General features: G+C 43.7%; 1 protein-coding gene across 3 annotated transcripts in view; it reads left to right on the plus strand.

Moving 5' to 3' along the window:
* Window positions 1-23,236, plus strand: part of KCNK2 (potassium two pore domain channel subfamily K member 2) — a gene marked incomplete at both ends in the record, with an annotated part of 184,018 nt that overhangs the window by 130,083 nt on the left and 30,699 nt on the right. For 2 of the 3 annotated variants that reach the window (XM_080933568.1, XM_080933567.1), the window contains 2 exons: window positions 4,960-5,146; window positions 17,501-17,640. In XM_080933568.1, coding sequence (XP_080789694.1) covers window positions 4,960-5,146; window positions 17,501-17,640 — 327 coding nt within the window. The remainder of the gene's footprint in view (window positions 1-4,959; window positions 5,147-17,500; window positions 17,641-23,236) is intronic. The other variant, XM_080933569.1, reaches the window with a different exon arrangement.

Below are 23,236 nucleotides of genomic sequence, written 5' to 3' on the forward strand. Positions count from 1 at the left end.
GTTCTGTTAGCAATGACTCAGCTCTGTCTTGGTGGGCTCAGATGTGGGAGCTCTTGTGAGGCTGTTCTGGTAGCTCAGCCCTGTGCCCACAGGTCCTGACTACTACTGGCAGGGACCTGGCTTTTTCTCTAGGACAAAACAGACGCTTTTCCCGATGGCACAGTACTTTCTTCTCTCTGAGGACTCCCGATGTGCTCTCCCTGGGTCTATGTGTCAGACTCCTCTCTGGTCCAGGTGTAAGAGGGTCTATATAGTTCAACTTCAATCACTGCCTTTCCTGGGCAAACCCTGGCTCCCACTGACAAGGTACTGTGGGCCTGTGTGTCTAGACTTTAAGCTAGAGCTTTTCGGGCGGTTCCCGAGTCCCTATGCCAGAGTTCCGGCTCCACTGAATCAGAGAGCCGAGTTTTCCGAGTGCTCGGCTTAGTCCTCTCTGTGCTTTGATTACTCATGGCATATTCTCAGCAAGCCTGTGTCCCTGAATCTCTGCTGTTCCAGGTGCCAAAGGGCCCGAGCATTTGGTCCGCACCCACGGGCTTTCCAGGCAGATCCCAAGTCCCTATGCCAGAGTTCTGGCTCCGCTGAACCGGAGGGCCTAGTTTTCCACCTAGCCCTCTCTGCGCTTTGGTTACTCACAGCGCAGTATCACTAGGCCTGTGTCCCTGGATCTCTGCTGTTCAAGGTGCCAAGGGGCCTGAGCATTTGGTCCACACCCAGGGGCTCTCAGTTGTCTTTTATATAACAGTTTCTGTGCCTCTTAGCATGCCACTCACTGTATTAGACTCATTTGCATAGTTGACTAAAAGAAACTAAAAATTATATACAAGAAAACAGAATAATAACTTTCCCAGGCTCCACTTGAAGTTGTATGGTGGCCTAATTGTTCTTTCTCTCCCCCTCTCCCCTTCCCCTCCCCTTTCTGTGTGTATGTGCACCTGCAAACTTGTGCATCTCTCTCTCTCTCTCTCTCTCTCTCTCTCTCTCTCTCTGTGTGTGTGTGTGTGTGTGTGTGTGTGTAGAACTCAGAGGATAATCCTGAGTGTTGTTCTTCAAATATTACTCAATTTTATTTTTGATATAAGGTCTCTAAATTATGGAGAATTCTCACGGGCTGATTGTGCAGTGAGTCTCTGGATTTGTTTGCTCTGCCTATCCAACACTGGGATCACAACCATGTGCCACCAATGGCTTTGTTGTGTGGCTTCTGTGGACTGAACGGATGTCCTGGTATTTGTGAGGCAAACACATTACATAACTCTGCTGTCTCTTCACAGAGTAGTTTCCCTTCAACCCTCTGCTTTATTTATTTATGTGTATGAGTGTCTCCCTGCATCTATGTGCACCCTGTACATGCTTTGTGTGCACAGAGGTCAGAAGAGGGCATCAGAGCTCCTGGAACTAGAGTTACAGATGGTTGTAAGCCACTGTGTGGGTGCTGAGAACTGAACTCAGGTCCTCTGCAAGAGCAACAAGTGCTTTGAACTGTTGACACCCCTCTCTAGCCCCGAGTCTTCATTTTCTTATTTGAGCAATATCTACAGTGCTTTTACATTGTTCACAGCAGGAAATGTTGACAACTTGACCCTGGGAGCAAATAGCTGGCAATCCTTATTCTAAAACAAAATTTGATTGCCGCCATCTTTGCAGTCTTATGTGGTTCTTTTCGGAAGGTCTCAATGATAAAAAGCAGACACAAAATCCCGTAATAGTAAAACTCAGTTAAACAAAACTCATATCCAAAATGCTGCAGTTCAGAAGAACCCAAGATAGTAAATGATCATGGCATCTTTAGGAGATGTGTGGGTAACATTAGGATGCTATTATTGAATCCATTGTGATGGTGGTACCATATACTTTTGGTGCCAGAACTTGGGAAGCAGAGACGGAGTTCAAGGCTAGCCTGGTCTAGAGAGCAACTTCCAGGTCAGGCAGAGTTGCACAAAGAAAAGCTAGAAAGAAATAGGAAGATGTTATTACCAAATTTTAAGTGAAAAAATAAGAATCTATGATGGTCAAGTCTGTATCCATGAAGAAAATCATGAAAGAATAAGTGGTTGTGCTTGTACACGGTGCTATCTTCTCTCAGGAGCATGGCAAAGCCTGGCGTTTATCATTCAATCATTTTGTCATCTCATATACACTTCAGTGAGTCACACGTATTCATGGTACCACCAGTGGAATGTAACCATTTCAATCTTAGCATCAGATTGCAAAGCTAGCTCATGGACATTTTTACCACCAGAGTGGATGAGACATGGTTATTCCAAAATAGGAATTTTTATTTTGTTATACATCATGGCCTCGTTTTTCATCATCAGGAAGACAGATTTGTTGCATGAACTTGGTAATAATAAATTCCAACATTCAGCAAAATTTGAGCCACCCACCCCATCCTGCCCAGTGTTTGTTACACCATGCATCTGCTTGTCATTTACAAACCTTTGAGCCTTCAGAGTGATGCCCTTTTCATTGTCATTTTGAGGCCAAGCACTTTAGAACAACTTTTAAGATGTGAATATTGTCTGGGTTTGGTGGCTGTATACGGGATGAGTCCCCAGGTGGGGCAGTCTCTAGATGGCCTTTCCTTCCGTCTCTGTTCAATACTTCATTTCTGTATTCCCTCCCATGAGTATTTTGTTCCCCCTCTTAAAAAGGACTGAAGCATCCACTCTTCGGTCTTCCCACTTCTTGAGCTTCATGTGGTTTGTATTATATCTTGGGTATTCTGAGCTTTTAGACTAATATCTACTTATCAGTGAGTACATACCATGTGTGTTCTTTTGTGTCTGGGTTACCTCACTCAGAGTGATATTTTCTAGTTCCATCCATTTGACTAAGAATTTCATGAAGTCATTATTTTTAATTGCTGAGTAGTAGTACTATATTGTGTAAATTTCCCACATTTTCTGTATCCATTCTTCTGTTGAAGGACATCTGGGTTCTTTTCAACTTCTGGCTTTTATCAATAAGGCTGCTATGAACATAGAGTGCGTGTCCTTTTTGTATGTTGGAGCATCTTTGGGTATATTCCCAGGAGTGATATAGCTGGGTCTTCAGGTAGCACTGTCTAATTTTCTGAGGAACCTCCAGACTGATTTCCGGAGTGGTTGTACCAGCTTGCAATCTCAACAATGGAGGAGTGTTTCACTTCCTCCATATCCTGGCCAGCATCTGCTGTCACCTGAATTTTTGATCTTAGTCATTCTGACTGGTGTGAGGGTTGTTTTGATTTGCATCTCCCTGATGACTAAGCATGTTGGACATTTCTTTAGGTGCTTCTCGGCTGTTCAATATTTCTCAGTTGCAAATTCTTTGTTTAGCTCTGTACCCCATTTTAATAGGATTATTTGATTCTCTGGAGTCTAACTTCTTAAGTTCTCTCTATATATTGGATACTAGCCCTCTATCAGATGTAGGGTTGGTAAAGATCTTTTCCCAGTCTGTTGACTGCCGTTTTGTCCTATTGGCAGTGTCCTTTGCCTTACAGAAGCTTTGCAATTTTATGAGGTCCTATTTGTCAATTCTTGATCTTAGAGCATAAGCCATTGGTGTTCTGTTCAGGAAAATTTCCCATGTACCTATGTGTTCTAAGGTCTTCTCCACCTTCTCTTCTGTTATTTTCAATGTACCTGGTTTTATGTGGAGGTCCATGATCCACTCAGACTTGAGCTTTGTCCAAGAAGATAAGAATGGGTCAGTTTGCATCCTTGTACATGCTGAGTGACAGTTGAACCAACACCATTAGCTGAAAAATGCTGTCTTTTTTCCACTTAATATTTTTAGCTTCTTTGTCAAAGATCAAGTGATCATAAGTGCATGGGTTCATTTCTGGATCTTCAATCATATTCCATTGGTCTACCTGCCTGTCTCTGTACCAATACCATACATTTTTAAAAATCATAATTGTTCTATAATACAGCTTGCAGTTGGGGATAGTGATTTCCCCAATCACTTAGTTATTTGTACGTGCATGCACCATGCTGATCATGGGGTGGTCAGAGGGCAATTTGCAGGAGTTGGCTCTTTCGGATCCACATGGGTCCTGGGCTTGAACTCATGTCTTCAGGCTTGGTGGAAAGCCCCTTAATATTCTGAGCCATCTCATCTTTCCTACATAGGGCAATGGCTGTAACCTACAGCATCTAAGACAGTCAGCTGGTAGATAAAAATGTGTGGCAACTCTGCCAGTGGGGCTAATGGCAATGCCAACCTGCAATCCTGACACTCAGGAGGCTGAGTTGGGAGCTACCGGCCAGTCTGAATAACACCATAGGGCCAATAACAAGGAAGTGACTAATCTCAAATACGAGCTGGAGATGATCCACATTCTTTACTTAATTATAAGGAACTCTTAATAAAGAACAAGGTAAAAGCAACCAAGCCGGAACAGGTGCTGTGGCGGCAGGTGGAGTCAGCTTTGCCAAGTCCTACCCTTGCCTGCAGATTCAGTGGTCTGTGTTCCCACGGGCAGCTGGCTCACCTCAGACTCAGATGCAGACTCCCTGAGTAGCAGATCTGGTCAACTGGAAGAACGCCCTCGTCCGTGTTTCCCCTTTCCCAGCCCAGAACATGCCACGCTTGCCCAGGGTTTCTCGGTTGTCACCTATTCCTCAACTGTGTCTGGCCCGCAGTCAGCTGTGTGCCCAAGCACAGACAAATTCCATGTGAGAAATACTGAGGCCTGTCTGACGTCACGTTCTCCCAGCAAATCAGCAAACGTACTACAATTTTGGGAGAAAAGAAATCTACCCACGGGAAAGTACATATGTGTAAAATAGCATTATTTATTGACATTGGTCGTTCTGGTTTATCGACGGTATATACGATTTTTAGGAGTAAAGACTGTTGAAAAATGAAAAATCGGAGGACAGAAAGCAGTGTGCTCTCCTGATAGCCCTGTGTAGCCGGGTTTTGTGGGCACATCTGTAACCTCTCTCCTGCACACCTCTGTCTTTGCAGAAGTGGAATGTTAGCCAGACAAAGATTCGCATCATCTCCACCATCATCTTCATCCTGTTTGGCTGTGTCCTTTTTGTGGCCCTCCCTGCGGTCATATTCAAGCAAATAGAAGGCTGGAGCGCACTGGATGCCATCTATTTCGTGGTTATCACTCTGACAACCATTGGATTTGGCGACTACGTGGCAGGTAAGGCCATCTTGTGCTGTGCCTGCTCTCCTAACCCCAGTCTAGGAGTTAAGGCTCACTTAGGTTTACGGTGGGACACAGGCTCTCTGAGATGACTGAGTGGCCGTGGAGAAATCTCCAAGCTTGGTGGCTTTAAACAGAGGGAATTCCTGGGTCCCCCTGAGAGTCTGGGTACAGTTCCCTGCCTCTTTCTAGTGACTGGGGGAAGTTGCCATGGCTCCTGTGATCCCAGTTCTCAGCAGACTGATGCCCATCTTGGTCTTGCCGGTATGTGGCAGCCCTCTTGCATGTATTCCTAGGTTCACTCTGTCTTTTTCCTCTGAGGATAGAGTTGTTTGAGGTAAGGACCCAGACTGCTTCCCCATGAACTCACTCCTCTTCCTCTGAGGACTTAGTTATTGAGTTAAGGACCCACCTTGCTCCCCTGTGAGCTCATCTTTGCAAAGGACAGCTCCAAGAGCTGCATTTCCAAAATCTTTCCCATTCTGTGGCATGTAAGGGTTGGGGCCTCAATATGTCTTCGGGGAGGACGTGATCCAGCCCCTAACAGTGGCAGCAATGAATAGCGGCTCCTTGACAGTGGAGGGAAACAGAAAGATAAAGCTGGACTCATCAATGTTTTATTTTGTGAAATAAGTATCAGTGGCCAGTTGTATAGAATTTTGCATTTCTAGGTTAATTCTGCAAATGGAATGTGTGCCTCTATGAGAAAGCTCAACTCCTCTTCATCCTTTTACATTTCTTTTGCCTTAAGTTTGCAAAACTGCCAACTTCAGAGGGTGATTTTTACTCATTGTCACCAAAGATCTTTTTCCCGTGACTCCAGGAATTTTAATTATCGGTACAGGGCAGTAGCCTTGAGCCCAGCTAAAGTGGGTCATGTGCTATCTACCCAGTTTACATGATCTGATGCGTCCTTCTCTGCGTATGGTGACTGCTGTTTGTTTCCTTGCTGTTTGTCTGTCTGTCTTCTTTATGAATTTAGATCCCACTCTCCTCCTTGGTACTGTCTCAACTACCGTCTTTGTTGTTTATGTGTAAGTGCATTTACACGTGCACACATGTGTATGGGGTGCACATGTATGTGTGTTCATATGCAGGCCAGATCTTCCCCCACTGCTCTCCACTGTATTACATAAAGCATAACCACTCACTGAACCTGGAGTTTATGGATTCCGTCAGCTATGGGTCTTGGGTCCTCCTGTGTATGCTCTGCCCAATCTGACATTACAGGGTCCTCCTTCTAATCCTGTATGTGAACGCTGGGGAGCTGAGTTGTGTCTGCATGCTCTTCAGTAATTGAACTGTTGTCCAGCACTGATCTGAGCTGTCTTCCGGGCCTGACCTCAATACCTTATTTAAATACTTCCAGAGAAGAGGCTCCGTTTCTCTCTTCAGAAATAATATCAATGGGGGCTGGAGTTCATGTCTGTGCAGGCATTAAGGGAGGAGTTGACAAAGTCTACCGGTGAGGAGCAAGCGGTGTCCTGGAAGAAGTGTGTCCTTCTCCTGAGTAGGGCTCTTGCTTTGCTCACAAGCACCATGAACTTTTCTGTACCAAGTGGAGGGTCTGGGAGGGAGGATGCGGGGTCCTAACAGGTACCATTTAGCTTGACAGTTATCAGAATGAGGTGAGGAGGGGAAATCCACCCATTGGTAGGTCTGTGTAAGCAGGATGATTTCTGTCTTAAAATGCACATTTTGTCCTAGCTACCTTTGAAGTTGTATGTTGTTGGTGTCATCAGAACCAAGAAGTGTGGTTTTGTGGGAAAAGGTGAGGAATTTATTGCTGTACAGAAATTAGGTGAAGTTTTACATTTCAGGTCCACAGCCAGACACGGCATGGGTATTTTAAACAACCCAGAGACTGTCCCAATCTGTCATGTGGCGTTCATGGTCTGAGACTCTTTAAAAATACAAAATGTATAAATGAAGAAAATGTGGGTGGGGTCTTAAAATACTAGTTCCTGTGACTACCACCTACACTGTCTTGGAGGGGGTGAAACCCCAGACAATTTATTGTATGCCTTTTGGGAAGCATGTGAAAAACAACTTATTTTAAATAAGTCAACACTCTTAACCTAAAGATTTTCTGTCAATCTGTTTGTGGCTGTTGTCATCTGCCCAAGGAAGGGTATTCAGTGGGAACATCCCACGGGTCCTACGTCACATGTAATAGAAGGGTAGGCTGACAAGCATGATGCTCTGGAGCTAGAGAGATGGCTCGGTGCTAGCATCCTTGATACTCTTGGAGAAAGCCTTAGCTATGTTCCCAGTATGCATACAGTGGCTCATGAGGGGCCTTAGACTCTAGCCTTAGGGTCTGATGCCCTCCTCTGGCCTTTATGGACACTGTACACGGGTGCACATAAGCTGGCATAGACATATATAAAGTAGATATTTTAGAAAGCAATGATACTCTCTGTGTACTGAATACTGGGGAAAATAGATTTTCTTGTCACTAGTATTTTGTTTCATTGAACACTCCCAACCCTCATCAAAGGAATGTTCATCCTATTTTTATTTTGTAAAGACTTTTCTTTTAAAGATAGAAATCTACCTTGATAATTAATAGAAGACATGCTTGCCTTGATTTGAAAGACCCATTGGAGCTAGAGAGGTGGCTCAGTGGTTAAGCACCTGCCTGATGGCTCACAACGGTAACTCCAGTTACATAGGATCCATCGCCCTCTTCTGGCCTTTTTGGGCACTGCATGCACGTGATGCACAGACAAACAGGCCAATACACACATGAAATAATGAAATAAATCTTAAAAAAAAATTCTGAGAGGGAGAAGAGAGAACTAGTGAAGTTTAATGATTTTTCTGCCTTCCTGGTCTTTGTTGGCTTTTGCAAGGCCACAGGGCTGTGTTTGTAGGGCTGCAAGCTTAATGTGTCAAATCTTTACACCTGGGGACACATCTGGAGAGATGTGGAAAGGGCAAGGCAGGAAGCATGTCCTTTGTAAGAATCTTCAGGAAACAGAAGCTGGGCTTGTCTTTCCAGCTTCTTGTAAGGGATTGATTGCCGTGTACAGATAAAGAGAGGGCACAGCCAGCCGTTGCTCCTAGGGACCTCATGACTGCAGCGTGCTGCTAAGCTAGGGCAGAACTCCTCCTGGGAGACACTGGCTATTTGCTTTGTAGAACGTTCCCTCTGGCTATCTGATGTCCCTGTCGGCTCACAAAAGCCACCCCTCCACCCCTAAGCCTTTGAGATGTTCTCTACCAATCTTAATTTTATATTTCTGTCTGTTTGTGCCGGGGCATGCTGAGGTGGCTGGATAGTCATGCTGGCGATTGACATCTAATCCTGCCAGCCGATTGGTTCTGTCCTCTCACCCAAGCTCGCCACCCGGAGGCTGAGAAGAAGCAAGGAGAGCTGAGTGTGGGCTTTGTGTTACACTGATAACACAACCCCACAGCTTAGAGCCCTGTGTTTAGTGATTCTTCCTGAAGCTGAATTGGGGGAGGGCATGGCTGAGCCAGTGTAACTTACCTGGTTTTGATAGTGTTTGTAGCCAGCGAGGTGGGGTGAGTGGCTGCACACTCCTGTCTGAGAATTAATGTTCTGTTCCTCTTCCCTGACTATGAGTTTTCTATATCTTTAAATACCTAGAATGTCCAGCCACGTCCGCCTTACAGAGCGAGGACTACATCAGCCTTGCTTTCTTTTTCTTTTTTAATAAGTTTTATGTATTTATTCATTAGCTTATTGGCTGACTTTTTTTTTTCATATGTTCAGGGTGTTTGTTTGCTTGCTTTTTTAAAAGATTTATTTCATTTACACAAATGAGCACACTGCTGCTGTCTTCAGACACACCAGAAGTGGGTATCAGATCCCCTTACAGATGGTTATGAGCCACCATGTAGTTGCTGGGAACTGAACTCAGGACCTCTGGAAGAGCAGTCAGTGTTCTTAACCACTGAGCCATCTCTCCAACTCCCCCTCCCCCAAGCCTTGCTTTCTTAAGATCTAGTCTCAATCATACAAAGAAGTCTCATCATTTGGACTTGCTTCTACGCCTGATCTACTGGGTTCACAAAGGTGCAAGAGAAAATGATGCAGAGCCCTTAGGTGGTCCTTGAAGACTGAGAAAACCCTCCTTGCTACCAAGTTTAACACAACTCAAAATGCATTTTCAAAGCCAGGTGGCTTTTTAAATACCCATAACCAGACAAAGAGGGGTCATGTAACCCCCAAAATATGCTTCTCAGTGAAATCTTGTACAATACTTCTTTTTCCGAGTCAAGGTAAGTTGGTTCAGAAGGGCATGCATAAGAAAGAGCCTGTGCAAATGATACTTCAGCAAAGCAGGGTGGGGGGTGCCTCGCAGTCTCTGTGCATTTAGGAAGACCTCAAAATTTCAGTCCCTAGGCTTAAGCATTGTGAGTAACCATCATGGCCAACACCACAAAGACATACATGGATGATTCTTTAGTTCTGTGCGGTAAGGCTCATGCAGAGAGAGATTGGCTATTTAGTTTCAAGCACCCATGTGGTACCCCCAGAGACTTCAGGGCCTTCTTCAGGCCTTCTTGGAGACTTGTGCACAAACTCACTTTCACACACACACACACACACACACACACACACACATGCACACACACTTAATTAAAAAATAAAGAAGTAGAATCCATATATATCAGATGTTTAGGCTTCTGAATGTATCCCATAATAACATTTCCTAGAATTATAGACGTCCTCTGTGAAAGGGAAGCTTTTCATAGCAAAGTGATTTCCTTCCTGCATAATCCCAAACATGGCTCCTGCCATGAGCACTCAGTTAATCTAAGGGAATGTCGTGTGGAAATACCTTAGGCTCTGTTTAAAAGTCATGATGAGGTTTTGTTGTTCAGAACAACTGTTGCTAGAAATCCTCTAGGGCACAGTGCCTGATACAGCCTAAGATTTGTGCAATTATCCCTAAGGCCAGGTCCAAAATTGCTGCCATTAAGCTGATTGCCTAGGAAGGCGCTGCTGGAGATGCAATAGGAACCCCCAAAAGTACTTGATGAGGCTGAAGGATGCTCAAAGAACAGTGACCCTTCACGAGATCATCTCAGAAAACACAAACAAGGATCATGTTAGTCAGAAAGGGAAAGCTTGTGTGACTGTTTGGAAGATGTGTTATAGTCATATGTGTACATGCATGCATGTGTGTGTGTGTATGTGTGTGTGTTTGTGTGTGTAGGTGTGTGTATTTGTGTGAGTGTGTGTATGTATGTGTGTGTGAGTGTGTGTATTGTGTGTGTGTATGTGTGTGTATTTGTGTGTGTGTGTATGTATGTGTGTGTGAGTGTGTGTGTATGTGTGTGTATTTGTGTGAGTGTGTGTATTTCTGTATGTGTGTGTATGTGTGTGTGTTTGTGTGTGTGTGTAGGTGTGTGTATGTTTGAGAATGTGTGTCTGTGTGTGTCTCTGTGTGAGTGTGTGTGCATTTGTGTATGTGTGTGTGAGTGTGTGTGTATTTGTATATGTGTGTGAGTGTGTGTATTTGTGTATGTGTGTGTATGTGTGTGTATGTGTGTGTATTTGTGTGAGTGTGTATGTTTCTGTATGTATGTGTGAGTGTGTATGTATTGTGTGTGTATGTGTGTGTGAGTGTGTGTGTATGTGTGTGTATTTCTGTATGTGTGTGTATGTGTGTGTATGTGTTTGTGTGTGTGTAGGTGTGTGTATGTTTGAGAATGTGTATCTGTGTGAGTGTGTGTATTTGTGTATGTGTGTGTATGTATGTGTATTTGCGTGAGTGTGTGTATTTCTGTATGTGTGTGTGAGAGTGTGTGTGTGTATTGTTTTTTATGTGTGTGTGTATGTGTGTGTGTGTGATATATTAAAGGACAACCCTGGAAATTCAGTCTCTCCTCCCATTTGAGGCAGACCACTCTTGCTTCTGTTTTCTGCACTGCTATGATCAACTGGCCTACAAGCTCCCCAGAGAATTTCTTGTCTTCATTTTCCCCTCTCACTGTAGGAATGTGCGACTGCAGAGACATCTGGCTTGTCACATGGGTTCCAGGGATCTGAACTCAGGCTGGCAGTCTGTATAGCAGGCAGTTTAATGCATGGAGCCCCCTCGCTGGCTCTCTGCCTTGTAATCGCCACTCCATCATGAATTGGTGTTCATCTGTTTGAGGACTAGTAAACATACTGCTTATGAGATACTGTGCTCAACAGTCAGTAGCAGCAGTGGCTGTGGTTTCTGATCCTCCTGAAGGAATGTCTGAAATTAAGAAGCAGCCACTAGATCGGGACCAAGTTCCGTGGAACAGGAGAAATCAGCTCATCATGATTTAGCCAGTGATGAGAGAATTGATAACAGCACACATGATTAATCATTGGAATTGGAGTGGGGGGCGGTCTGTGACAAGCCAAGAAATGATCTCTGGAGGGTCAACAGGCATCTAGAAGTATTATAGAAATACAGGAGGGAGCCTTGGTGAGTGGCAGTTATGACAGAGTTGGTGCTTAATGTGATCTCCAAACTGCTCTCTATGGAGATACAGAAATCATACCCAAAGGAAATGATCATTTAACTCCTGCACAGTGCACACAGCATGCCATATACTGCATGCCACATACTGCATGCCACACACTGCATACTGCACACAGCATACCACACAAGGCACACTTATACCTTTGGAGAGATGACTGAGTAGGGGACTTATAGATTTCCTCTTCTTTATACCCACGAGGCTCCTGTTCTTTCAACAGTGGGTTTTATGTGAAGAACAGAAGTGAAATGGGCTGGTTTCTAAATCTGAGTGCTGATCTCTAACATCCAAAAATATAACTTCCAATGCTAGGCAGATTTAATTGTCTCAATTTTAAAATAATTTCAAAATTTAAGTTTTATTTTATGTGTATGGGTGTTTTGCCTGTATGTGTGTGTGACTGATGTCCTCAGAGGCCAAAAGAAGGCATTGGAACCCCTGGAACTGGAGCTGCAGATGGTTGTGAGATGTCATGTGGGTGCTGGGAATTGAGCTCAGGACCTCTGGAAGAGCAGTGAGTGCTCTTAACCGCTGAGCCATCTTTCCAGCCCTCTAATAATCTTCTTTAGCTTTACATTTTCCTGTATCAGTGGCGTAAATTTGTTTTAATAGGTGAGTTATTGTTGAAGACCAAAGTCACCAGATTGGCCATGCCATTATAAGAATGTTTCTGTTCTCTAAGCAATTTTGCTGTCACAAAAGAAAAATATGCAAAGCAGAAATATAATAATCATAATAAATCATCACTGATAAAATGATAATCAAAGCCTAAAACTAAGAGCATTCTTTGACATCCAAATTAAAATGCTTAGAGAGAAATGATGCCCCATTTCTGGGGTTTAAATGAGTATCCCCCAACAAGCCATGCACACTGTGACCCTCCAGGATGCCTTCTGCTCCCCAAATGCATGCTTTCATCGGAAAATATAGGACCTCATTCCCTTACTTTTCAGCTTCTTGACCCATGGCACACTCTTGTCATGATTGATCCTCGGTGTTCTTCACCAGAAAGTCAAATCAATGAGGTCACCTGACCCCAAATTGGAATTTCCAGAGTCATCGTGGGCTGAGTGAACTGTTTCTGGTTGCCGCATGCTTTATGTATTTTGTTACAGCAATGTGAATCTGAGACTGGTGTCATTAGAGTGACACTGTGTTTGCAGTCTGTAGCACAAATATCACTTTAGAAGATGGGAGGATGGTCCTAGAATTGATCATTTGAGTCAAGAATGACAATGATTCAAAACCAGGATCTGTAAGTTCTTCATCATTAGTATTTTGTGATTCGGGGGGAAAAATATAGATCAAGAAAATTAAAGGAAAGGAGCATTTTGTTCTCAAGTTCTCATTTTTAAAAATCACCTTAGTGTGATAAAAATCACAAAAAGGAAATCACAGCTCTATCATGACAGCTTGCCTGATCCCAAACTCAAGGTCTGTGGAACAGAATATCATCACCGTCTGGAAATTACTGGAGTCTGGAGTTAAATAAAAAAGGGCTTGTCTTCAGATCCATGGGGATACTTGGAGACCAAGAGGGATGCTGGTCTTACCTGGCTTGATGTGTTTCACCTTAACTGAGCATCTTCCATACCGTGTGCGTGGAAGTTTTGTTGACACTGTCCTTCGAGTACTGTCCCCTCCTAATGTTACATTACTCCCTTAATGGCATGAAGAATGAAGAGGTGATGTTTTTATGGGTCATTAGGTCACAAAGGTTTCACTGTCTGGAGTTGAATTGATGCCCGAAGTTTACCACTCCCCCTCTCACCCTCCTCCCCAGCCATGGGAGTGGAGAATGTAGCTCACCATCCTACAAATGTAACAGCCTCCACCCTTGTCAGAACAGCTTCCATGACTTTCGAAGATCTGGCTTGCTGGACATTGTTCCATCTTAGAAAGAGTCAATGGAAGCTGGATTCAGGCTGCTCCCTTCAGTACCTCTTGGCCAGTTGTATGCCATTCTTCCCTGACTATACCACACTAGTCATCTCAGGAAGGGCTATATTCTACAGACTGGGGAAGGTCCGTTGACAGGGGAACTCCATCCATGCAGCAAACTGTCATCATCCAGGCTGGGATGAGATGTTTTTGGTATCATGGCCACTTTAGCATCTCTATGCTTTCGTACAGAGCCCTTTGTTCATGGTGTGTAACTAGAAACAGTAAACTCATCGGTTTCCCCAAGTTGGACCTCGGTTTGTTGTTGGCATCCTGTGTGGAGAACATCTCCTCAACACCGGGCTGTAGGACTGCTGTATGGTGTAAGGTGCAGGTTTACGACAATTAGGAGCTGAGCATATAGGTGATGGACAGCTCTATCCAGTGGAAGGAGCCAGGCTTTGGAGCAACAGATGGTTTGCAGGTGAGCTCTGTGGCTCATGCTCCTTTGTGACTTGCTATGGCTCATTTTCCATACCTTTAAGGTCTCTACATAAAGTCACTTGGATTTCAAAAAAAGCTGCATGGCCCTAACAGTCTTTCTTGAGTTCTGGGCAGATTGGGCTTGATGGCACTTAAATCATCAACCTTATTTCTGAGCAAGCAGATAGAAATAAAGCTTAAATTGTGGCTAAGGCTCCATTGATGCTCTGGCTCAAATATAGGGGTCTCAACTCTCAGCATCACCTGCAGAGCTTAGAGTGGGATGGCTTTTCTGGAACTACATGTAGTCCTTTAGGGTGGGGCGGTGCTTGTTGTGGACACTAATCTGTGAGGCTAAGTTTTCACTCTTCTCCCCCTGTCGCAGTTTTGGATATTCTATAAATGAGTTGAAATAAGCATATTGATTGAACAATGTAGGGCGTCCAGAGTCAGAAAGTCCCTTCCACACCCCCATTAGCTACTCTTCACCCTCCTCCCGCCATGACTCTCGGGGAGCAGGCAGGGAGGTTCCCAGCCACTGTGCTTAGGGAACCCACTTTGAGGAGAGAATCACGTCCTAGCATTGTGAACAGCTTGAACCTTCCCGAGTTATATTTTTAGTAGTTTAATCTGCTAGATTGGATCAAGCTCTGGCTGAGTTACTCTTGCAAATGTCAAGGGTGGGGGTAGAAATAGAAAGAAGGAGGGAGGGAGGAAGAGAGACCGATGAGAGGAGAGAAAAGGAGAGGAGAGCAGAGGAGAGCAGAGGGGGAAAGGAAGCTGTTGCGCTTCCCAGTATAGACTCAGAAAGCTCAGACTATTTGGAAAAGTGCTAGATTCAGGTGCAAGCTGCCACTCCCAGCTGCCTCACTTTCTTAATAAGAGACAGCTGAACATACTCCTAAACAATACATAGAAAATGAATACTCCTGACTGTTCTTGAAGAGACCAGAGTTTGGATTCCAGCACCCACATCAGCACACAAATGCTGTCAGTCTCAACTCTGGGGTACTGAACATCTCCTTCTGGCCTCAGTAGGCACCTGCACACATGTATACATGTACATACATGTGTGCCTTACAGACACATACATACATACAATTAAAAAAATTTTAAGAGTAAAGTCATTTACCCATTTTAAAAAACTCTCTCTTTAAACTAAGTTATCTCAACATTACCGATAGACTGAGGCTAACTGAGGGAAAGTTTTTGCCTCCCGTCAGCTGATTGATGCACAAAGTGACTCACAAGTCTCGGGTTTGAGAAAGTGAATAGAGTAAATAATTGTTTGACAATGATTTTTTTTTCTTGGTGTTTTTCTTCTTGGATCTTCCAGCTGCCAGTATTTCATTTTAAGAACGTGGGGGGGAAAAAAAAACTTTTTCCATGGCTTAGAATCACTAAAACATTTTTACCCAAATATGGGTCTTTGGGTGATTAGGCTAACTCACTGCAATGTAGTCTTTAGCATGTGGACTATACTAAAATCAGTGAGTCTGGGAGCTTGTGTGTTAGGTGAGCCCTAACCATTTGGATGACGTTGGGGGCAGGACTTGTTTGTTTTTCCTGTTTCTTTCTTTTGGGTGTGAAAGAGCAGGGAAGGAAGTCATCTGATTTCAGTGAAATGGAAACACTGGACAAGTGGAATTTGCTAGTGGGCCTACCTTAGAAGATATCTTACTATAGATGCTAGGCTGTCCCCAGACTGTGTGTTCTCTCACATTGCTTACCTGCTAGCACCCTCCTCTCCTGACTTACCTTGTTCCTTCAACATTCAGAAATCTTTGTGGTGGCCTCCAGAGTCTGAGTTGTTAAGGGGAATGCTCCATTCATATTTTATATTTGAATGTAATGTGCACGTGCTTTCTCCTAGCCATGGGTTGAATTTTTGCATATCCCCATTGTCTGTGCAGTTAGTTCTATGATGCATGGCCCCTACTCTGCCCCACAGTGCATTGGGCCTGCATGTGAGAACTCTTCTGGGTGTAGTCACATGGTGGTCTCTACACCATCCTTAACCTGTCAAGTCACCTAAAGCATCTGTGCTGGTTTTCGTCAGTGTCCTTCCATCCTCTCCCAAGGAAGGGGCTGTGGCCATCAGAAACAGTCCTGTCATCGTTGTTCGGTTGGACCCTGTTCCACTCTTCCATGCCTTTCTCTCGTGTCTGCCCTCATTCAACATAGCAATTTCTTAGGTGCCCCTAAATTGGAGCATCTCCTGGGACCTCCTGTCACTCTCCCTACCTCAGCCACTATGATCCTTTTGATCATGTGGTCAACCATGAACATGGGCCATCTCCCCTATAGATATAACCCAGTTCCTGCCGAGTTAGGATCCAGCCTTTATCATCCTACATAGCCCATTCCTCCTAGGCTCCTCACTTGGCCCTAACCACTCTCTGGTTGGCAGTCACATGCTGTCTGGTCCTTTATCTTCTCACAGTGTCTTCATACACACCACTTCAAAGTTCCCTCTGCCTTCTTGCCTTCTCCCTTCCTTGCTGTTCTTCCATAGAACTGTATATACCTGCCCTGCTATTCCACATACTCTGCTGTAGCAGCTCTCTATGTGAGGCTTTCCCCTGATCAAACTGTGCATATGCATGCACAGGTGTACACGTGTGCATGTGTATGTGCATATAAGCAGACGTTGGGGGACAAACTCAGGTGTCAGGTCTCACTTTCTACCTTTGCTTAAGACAGGGTCTCTTGTTCACTGCCGCACACTCCAGGCTAGCTTGCTCAGGAGCATCTGGGTGTTCTTGTTTTCATCTCTGGGTAGGAGCCCTGTAGCTGTGGGCTGTTACTTCTAACTTTTATATGGGTTCTGAGGATCCGAACTCAATGACAAGCATTCTGTATACCACGGCATCTCTCCAGTCTGACTGTGAGGAATTTCTAGGTTAAAGTTGGGTTCCTTAGGATATGGCCTTGACTACTTACTCCGGTAAATACATTAGGATTTCAGGGTTTGCTGCTTTATAACTACCTCTGGTAGTGTGCACTGAATGAGAGGGTGTGTGAAAATGGGCACAGCAGATTCCCACAGTGCGGTGATGTCAGCACACACATCTCATAAACAAAAAGTACTTTATTACTTATTCTTTCTGGAGACGTGGGTCTTAAAGCAATGACATCATGGAACTTCCTCAGAGATGATGATGGTGGCACTGCCTGTAATGACCATTGGTTCTCTGCTGACCTACAGCTGCCCTGCCTCAAGCTTGATACCAGAAAGTCCTACTCATGACCTGAAAATAATCGTCATGCCCAGAGCCACCCACTTCCTTCCTCTTCAGTTTGGCAGGCCCAAGGGATGGCCCAGAAACACCTGTTGAACTTGTCCTCGATAACCTGAGAATTCTGTAAGAGAAAATGGGAAATTTGGCGTGAAGGAAGAGATTTCTGCCCGAGACACAGCTCCCCAGTGAGTTTGTTGTGGATCTCAGCTACTGAATTTTGGAACCATGATTAATACCTTTCCTTTTGCAGGTGGATCGGACATTGAATATCTGGACTTCTACAAGCCCGTTGTGTGGTTCTGGATCCTTGTTGGGCTGGCCTACTTTGCTGCTGTTCTGAGCATGATCGGAGACTGGCTACGGGTGATATCTAAGAAGACGAAGGAAGAGGTGAGAGTGCGGGTGCACGGAACAGCATCCAGGGTTGGTTTGACATTCTTTAAAAAGAATAGTTTAAACTCTTAATATTAATGCTAACATACGATGAAGTAATAAACGTACAGGAGTTATAAATCACAGATTTTGTTGAATGGCATCAAGTGAGATCTATTCCATAACAGAAAGAAAAGAAAAGATTTGGGGCTGGAATACACTTCCACAGGAGACTGCTTGCCCAGAATATGAAAAGCTCTAAGTTCAGTTCACAGCAATGGGGGAAACGTATCAGCATATCATAGAATGAAAAAGAAATGCTTTTAAGTGTCTGCAAACATAGGTTTTTAAAATTCTTTTTAAATAAGTTTCTAGAGATGAAATTGTTGATAAATTAAACTCAGGTTCAACTTTTTGAGGAACTGCCTGTTACACAATTTAAGTTCTCATTAGCAGCATGTGGGACAGAACATGTCAAATACAGGAATGATGAATGTTTTATGTTACAGTGATTTATTTTACTTTGTCGGTATAAATGCGTATGTTCACACCTGGACCTACATATACGCACTGGAAGGCTGTGTGCTGTGGCTCTTTGCTTTGAAACCTCCAACTATTCAGAACATTACATATTTCATATAAAAACACCCAAATAGTAATGATCTTGAGATTTTTGAAACATGAAATTTGGGGAATTTTAAAATGGAAGTGTTGATACTGAAATTTTATTCTTTGGAATCAATTTTGGTTTTGTATTTATAGCTCCAGAAGTATTATTGGTTGGAAAGTGACAGAGTTGTGCGTGTGCATGTGCGTGTGCCTGTGTGTGTGTGTGTGTGTGCGCGTGTGCGTGTGTGTGTGTGTGGTGAGACCTGGCAACTTTGCTGATTGTCTATGGGAGTTCCAGGTCTGTCTGGTCTGCACCAGGGCACTTGTTCTCCTGGCTGTTTCATTACCCGCTGTTCATGGGCCACAACACACCTTATACCATCTTTAACGTTTGCTCGCTATAAAACGTTTAAACCGTCTTTAAACATCTATTCCAAAAGAAAGGGAATAAGACAAGAAAGAGTGAATTTGATTTCTTCTCACAAAGTTAGTCTTTATTGTTTTTGAAGCATGTTAAGTCATACAGTTTTTAAAGATTTATTTGCTTGTTTGTTTATATGAGTATACTGCATCTGTCTTCAGACACACTGGAAGAAGGCATTGGATCCCATTACAGAAGGCTGTGAGCCACCGTGTGGTTGCTGGGAATTGAACTCAGTATCTCTAGGAGAGCAATCGGTGTTCTTTTTTTTTTTTTTTTCTTTCTTTTTTAACCATTTTTTTATTGGATCTTCTATGTATTAACATTTCATGTTATCCCCTTTCTGCCCCTCTCCTATCTCCCCTCCTTCTTCCCTTGCTTTCATGAAGATGCTCCCATTCCCAATCACCCACTCCCACCTCATTGCCTTGGCATTCCACTATACTGGGAAAAGGCACTGGACCAAAGGCCTCTCCTCCCATTGATGCCAGATAATTTCATCCTCTGCTACATATACAACTGGAGCTATGGGTCTGTCCATGTGTGCTCAATGGTTGGTGTTTTAGTCCCTGGGAGCTCTGGTGGGTTTGGTTGGTTAATATTGTTGTTCTTCCCATGGGGTTTCAAACCATTTCAACTCCTTGAGTCCTTTCTCTGGCTCCTCCATTGGGGTCCCTATGCTTAGTCTGATGGTTAGCTGCAAGCATCTTCATCTGTACCAGTACGGCTCTGGCAGAGCCTCTGAGGAGGCATCCATATCAGGCTCCTGCTAGTAAGCACTTCTTGGCATTAGCAGTAGTGACTAGATTTGGTGGCTGCATATGGAATGGTGGGGCAGTCTCTGGATGATCTTTTCTTCAGTCCCTGCTCTACTCTTTGTCCCTGTATTTCCTCCCATGAGTATTTTGTTCTCCCATTTAAGAAGGACTGAAGCATCCACATTTTGGTCTTCCTTCTTTTTGAGCTTCATGAAGTCTGTGAATTGTTTCTTGGCTATTCCCAATTTGGGGGCTAGTATCTGCTTATCAGTGAGTGCATACCATGTGTGTTCTTTTGTGATTGTGTTACCTCACTCAGGATAATATTTTCTTGTTCCATCTATTTGCCAAAGAATTTCATGAAATCATTGTTCTTAATAGTCGAGTAGTAATCCATTGTGTAAATGTACCACATTTTCTGTATCCATTCCTCTGTCGAAGGACATCTGCTTCTTTCCAACTTCTGGCTATTATAAATAAGGCTGCTATGAACATAGTGGAGCATGTGTCCTTGTTATATGTCGGAGCATCTTTTGGGTATATGCCCAGAAGTGGTATAGCTGGGTTCTCAGGTAGTACTGTGTCCAATTTTCTGAGGAACTGCCAGACTGATTTCCAGAGTGGTTGTACCAGTTTGCAAACCCAGAAGAAGATAGACACACAAGCATAATTCTACCTCTAAGAACAAAAATAACAGGAAGCAGCAATCACTATTTCTTAATATCTCTTAACAACAATGGACTCAATTCCCCAATAAAAAGACATAGATTATCAGAATGGATACATAAGCAGAACCAAGCATTTTGCTGCATACAGGAAACTCATCTCAGTGACAAAGACAGACACTACCTCAGAGTAAATGGCTGGAAAAATTTTTTCCAAGTAAATGGTCCCAAGAAACAAACTGCAGTAGCCATTCTAATATGGAGTAAAATTGACTTTCAACCAAAAGTTATCAGAAAAGATAAGGAAGGACACTTTATATTCATCAAAGGAAAAATCTATCAAGATGAACTCTCAATCCTGAACATCTATGCTCCAAATGCAAGGGCACCCACATTCATGAATGAAATTTTATTGTAGCTCAAAGCATATATTACACCACACATAGTCAGTATTCTTAACCACTGAGTCCTCTCTCCAGTCACAAGTCATGATTTTTATTGATGTCTGAGGTGCTTATGGTAACAAGCAAGAAGATGAGTTACCCCACGCTACATCCGGTGGTTATCATATTGGCCAGTTAGATTTTATGTATTTAGGCTAGGTATGCTTACCTGTGTCTCAGTTATATCACAAGCCAAAATCTTTTTATAGTGAGAAAATCAGTAAGACAGGATGCTCAATGTGTTCTGGGGCAGAGTCCTCTTTTCAGTGGGACGGGAACGGCTGTACCTAAGCCTTGGGCATGTGGTATGTGCAGTGAGGACTGAGGAGGAAGGAGATGTTTGTTCTAACCCCGTGTATACATTTCTGAGTGAATCTTGAAATTCTCAGAGATAAGAAGCTGTAGTAATGAAGCATTTTGGATAACAGTTAAAAAGAAAATAACTCAGCTGTTCACCTAAAAGTCCTTTCATCTGTATCCACATACTGGCACATGTGTGCGGACTCATGTACATTCAGTTTCCTGAAGCTTAAACTTTGACAGTCAGGAAAATATTGTGTGACATACACTGCTGTTACTTAAATACACACATACATTAATACTGCTGAGATCACGGACATAAGGTTTACATGCCACTGGGGCATAGCATAGGGAGGGAGGATTTTATAGCTTTATATAATCAATGAGGAAAATTTTGTCCTGGAGTTTTGCTGTGGGACAAGCTGACAGGCTCCAGATCACTTCTCCATGGTAATGGCACTGTGACTACAGCTGCGTTGGGGGGCTATTAGAACAAAGTGCAGTAAGACCTCTATTTTCTCACTGCTCTGAAAGCCCTTAACTCTAAGAAGATGCTGGCAGGCTGGTCAGTGGTGTGGCCTCTCCCCCTGGCTAGCATGACTTCTCTTTTCTGCTGTATCCTCACCTGGGCTTTTCTGTGTCCACTCGTGGAGAGAGAGAAGCAGGCCAACATCTCTTCTTTCTCTTGTAAGAACACCAAACTTACTGGACTTGGACATTAGTCTTTTCTTTTCTCCCCCCCTCTTAATCACTTTTAAAAAGCTTTGTCTCCAGATCCAGCCACCTTGTAGGAATTTATATAGGATAGACTGCAGGCTGTGACACAGCCTCTTCAAATACATTTACATTTTTTTTTTACTAAATGGGTTATATGTAGAGAGTTAGGTCATGTGCCAATTTATGGCTCTCGGCTAAACGTATAAATGTATTTTCAGGCTAATTCACCATGGAAAGGGTTAAAGGAAGAAGCAAATACCCCCTACCCCCACACACATACCTTTACCACAGACCTTTGGACTGCTGCCCAATGTTCTGTGTGGCGTGTGCTTTCTGGAAACAGCAACTGGAAATTACATCTTCATCTGAAGGCTGCTAATGGAAGACTGGCATCCAGGCAGCAAGGGTGAGGGTTTTAAGCCCATGCCCACAGTGACACAACTACTCCAACAGAGCCACGCTTCCTAATAGTGCCATTCCCCAGCCCAAGCATATACAAACCATCACAGACTCACACTGCACCCCACTTGAATGAGCAGATTGTGTTCAACAAGTCCCAGCATTACACTGATGTTTTGAAATATAGCTGAGCCATATTGGTAAACCATGAACATATATAGATAACTATATGACAGTTTATGTCATTTAAAACGTCAAACCATATGCTGTTTTCCACCAGAGAATCATTTTCATGGACTTAAGATGTTTGGAAGTAGAGAAAACTGTTGTTTTGCCACAGCAAGCTTCACTGTGTGTGCCTGTTGGGATGGGGATCCATCTAAAGCACTTAAGGAGATGCGCGGCGGGTCAGAAGGATGCGACAGGGACCCCGGTAGGAGCACACTGACTCTAACTGCTCTGCATTTCTCAAGGAATGCAGAAATGTGCTCAAGCACATTTCTTGGAGATATGTGGATGTCTGAAAAGTGCTTGCTTTTTTTTTTCTGTTATTTTTTTTGAAGTTCCAAGAGGAAGCAGATAGCATTTAATGGTAAACATTAATAGGACTAATCATCTGCCCTGTTAACTCACATACCCTCTTCCCTGAGGCCAACATGCTCTTGTTTAGGAAATGAAGACTGTTTTTACTATGAGGTGTAATATAATCGAACCGGTACCCAAGGAAGATGTAACAATAAATGTGCTCACAACACTCAGAAAATAAAATCTGTCCTTGCTTAGGAACCAAGTAGGGAAGAGTGAATCCCAACCTAGACATGGCTTAATTGCTTACTGTTTACACCTGGGTGCGGAAGCTGTGACTTTTGTGACTTTTTTGGGTTGCAGTCCCTGTGAGGTGGGCAGCAGCTGTGTCCCCACATGGAATGACAGCCCTCTCAGGGCTTGCAGAAGAGAGCCATGATGAACTGATGAACGGACGGCTTAGCTAATAGTTTTTTGTGAATCTTGTTTTCTTTGTCTCTAAAACTATTGTGTGGATTTGAGACTCCTGCTTTGAGTTGATTTTTCTGTTATTTAAGATAGTAACCAGCTTCTTGGAGCTGTAGTTCTCTGGGCCCCTGAAAGACTTGGCCTCAGGATCATGAAGGTATTCTTGGAGTGTGTGTGAGTGTGTGTGTGTGTGTGTGTGTGTGTGTGTGTGTGAGAGAGAGAGAGAGAGAGAGAGAGAGAGAGAGAGAGAGAGAGAGAGAGAGAGAGAGACGGGGGTTGGAGGATGTTTCTTCTTCTGGGCTCATAGTG

Source organism: Micromys minutus, assembly GCF_963924665.1.
Source record: "Micromys minutus genome assembly, chromosome: 1".
NCBI classification, from domain to species: domain Eukaryota; kingdom Metazoa; phylum Chordata; class Mammalia; order Rodentia; family Muridae; genus Micromys; species Micromys minutus.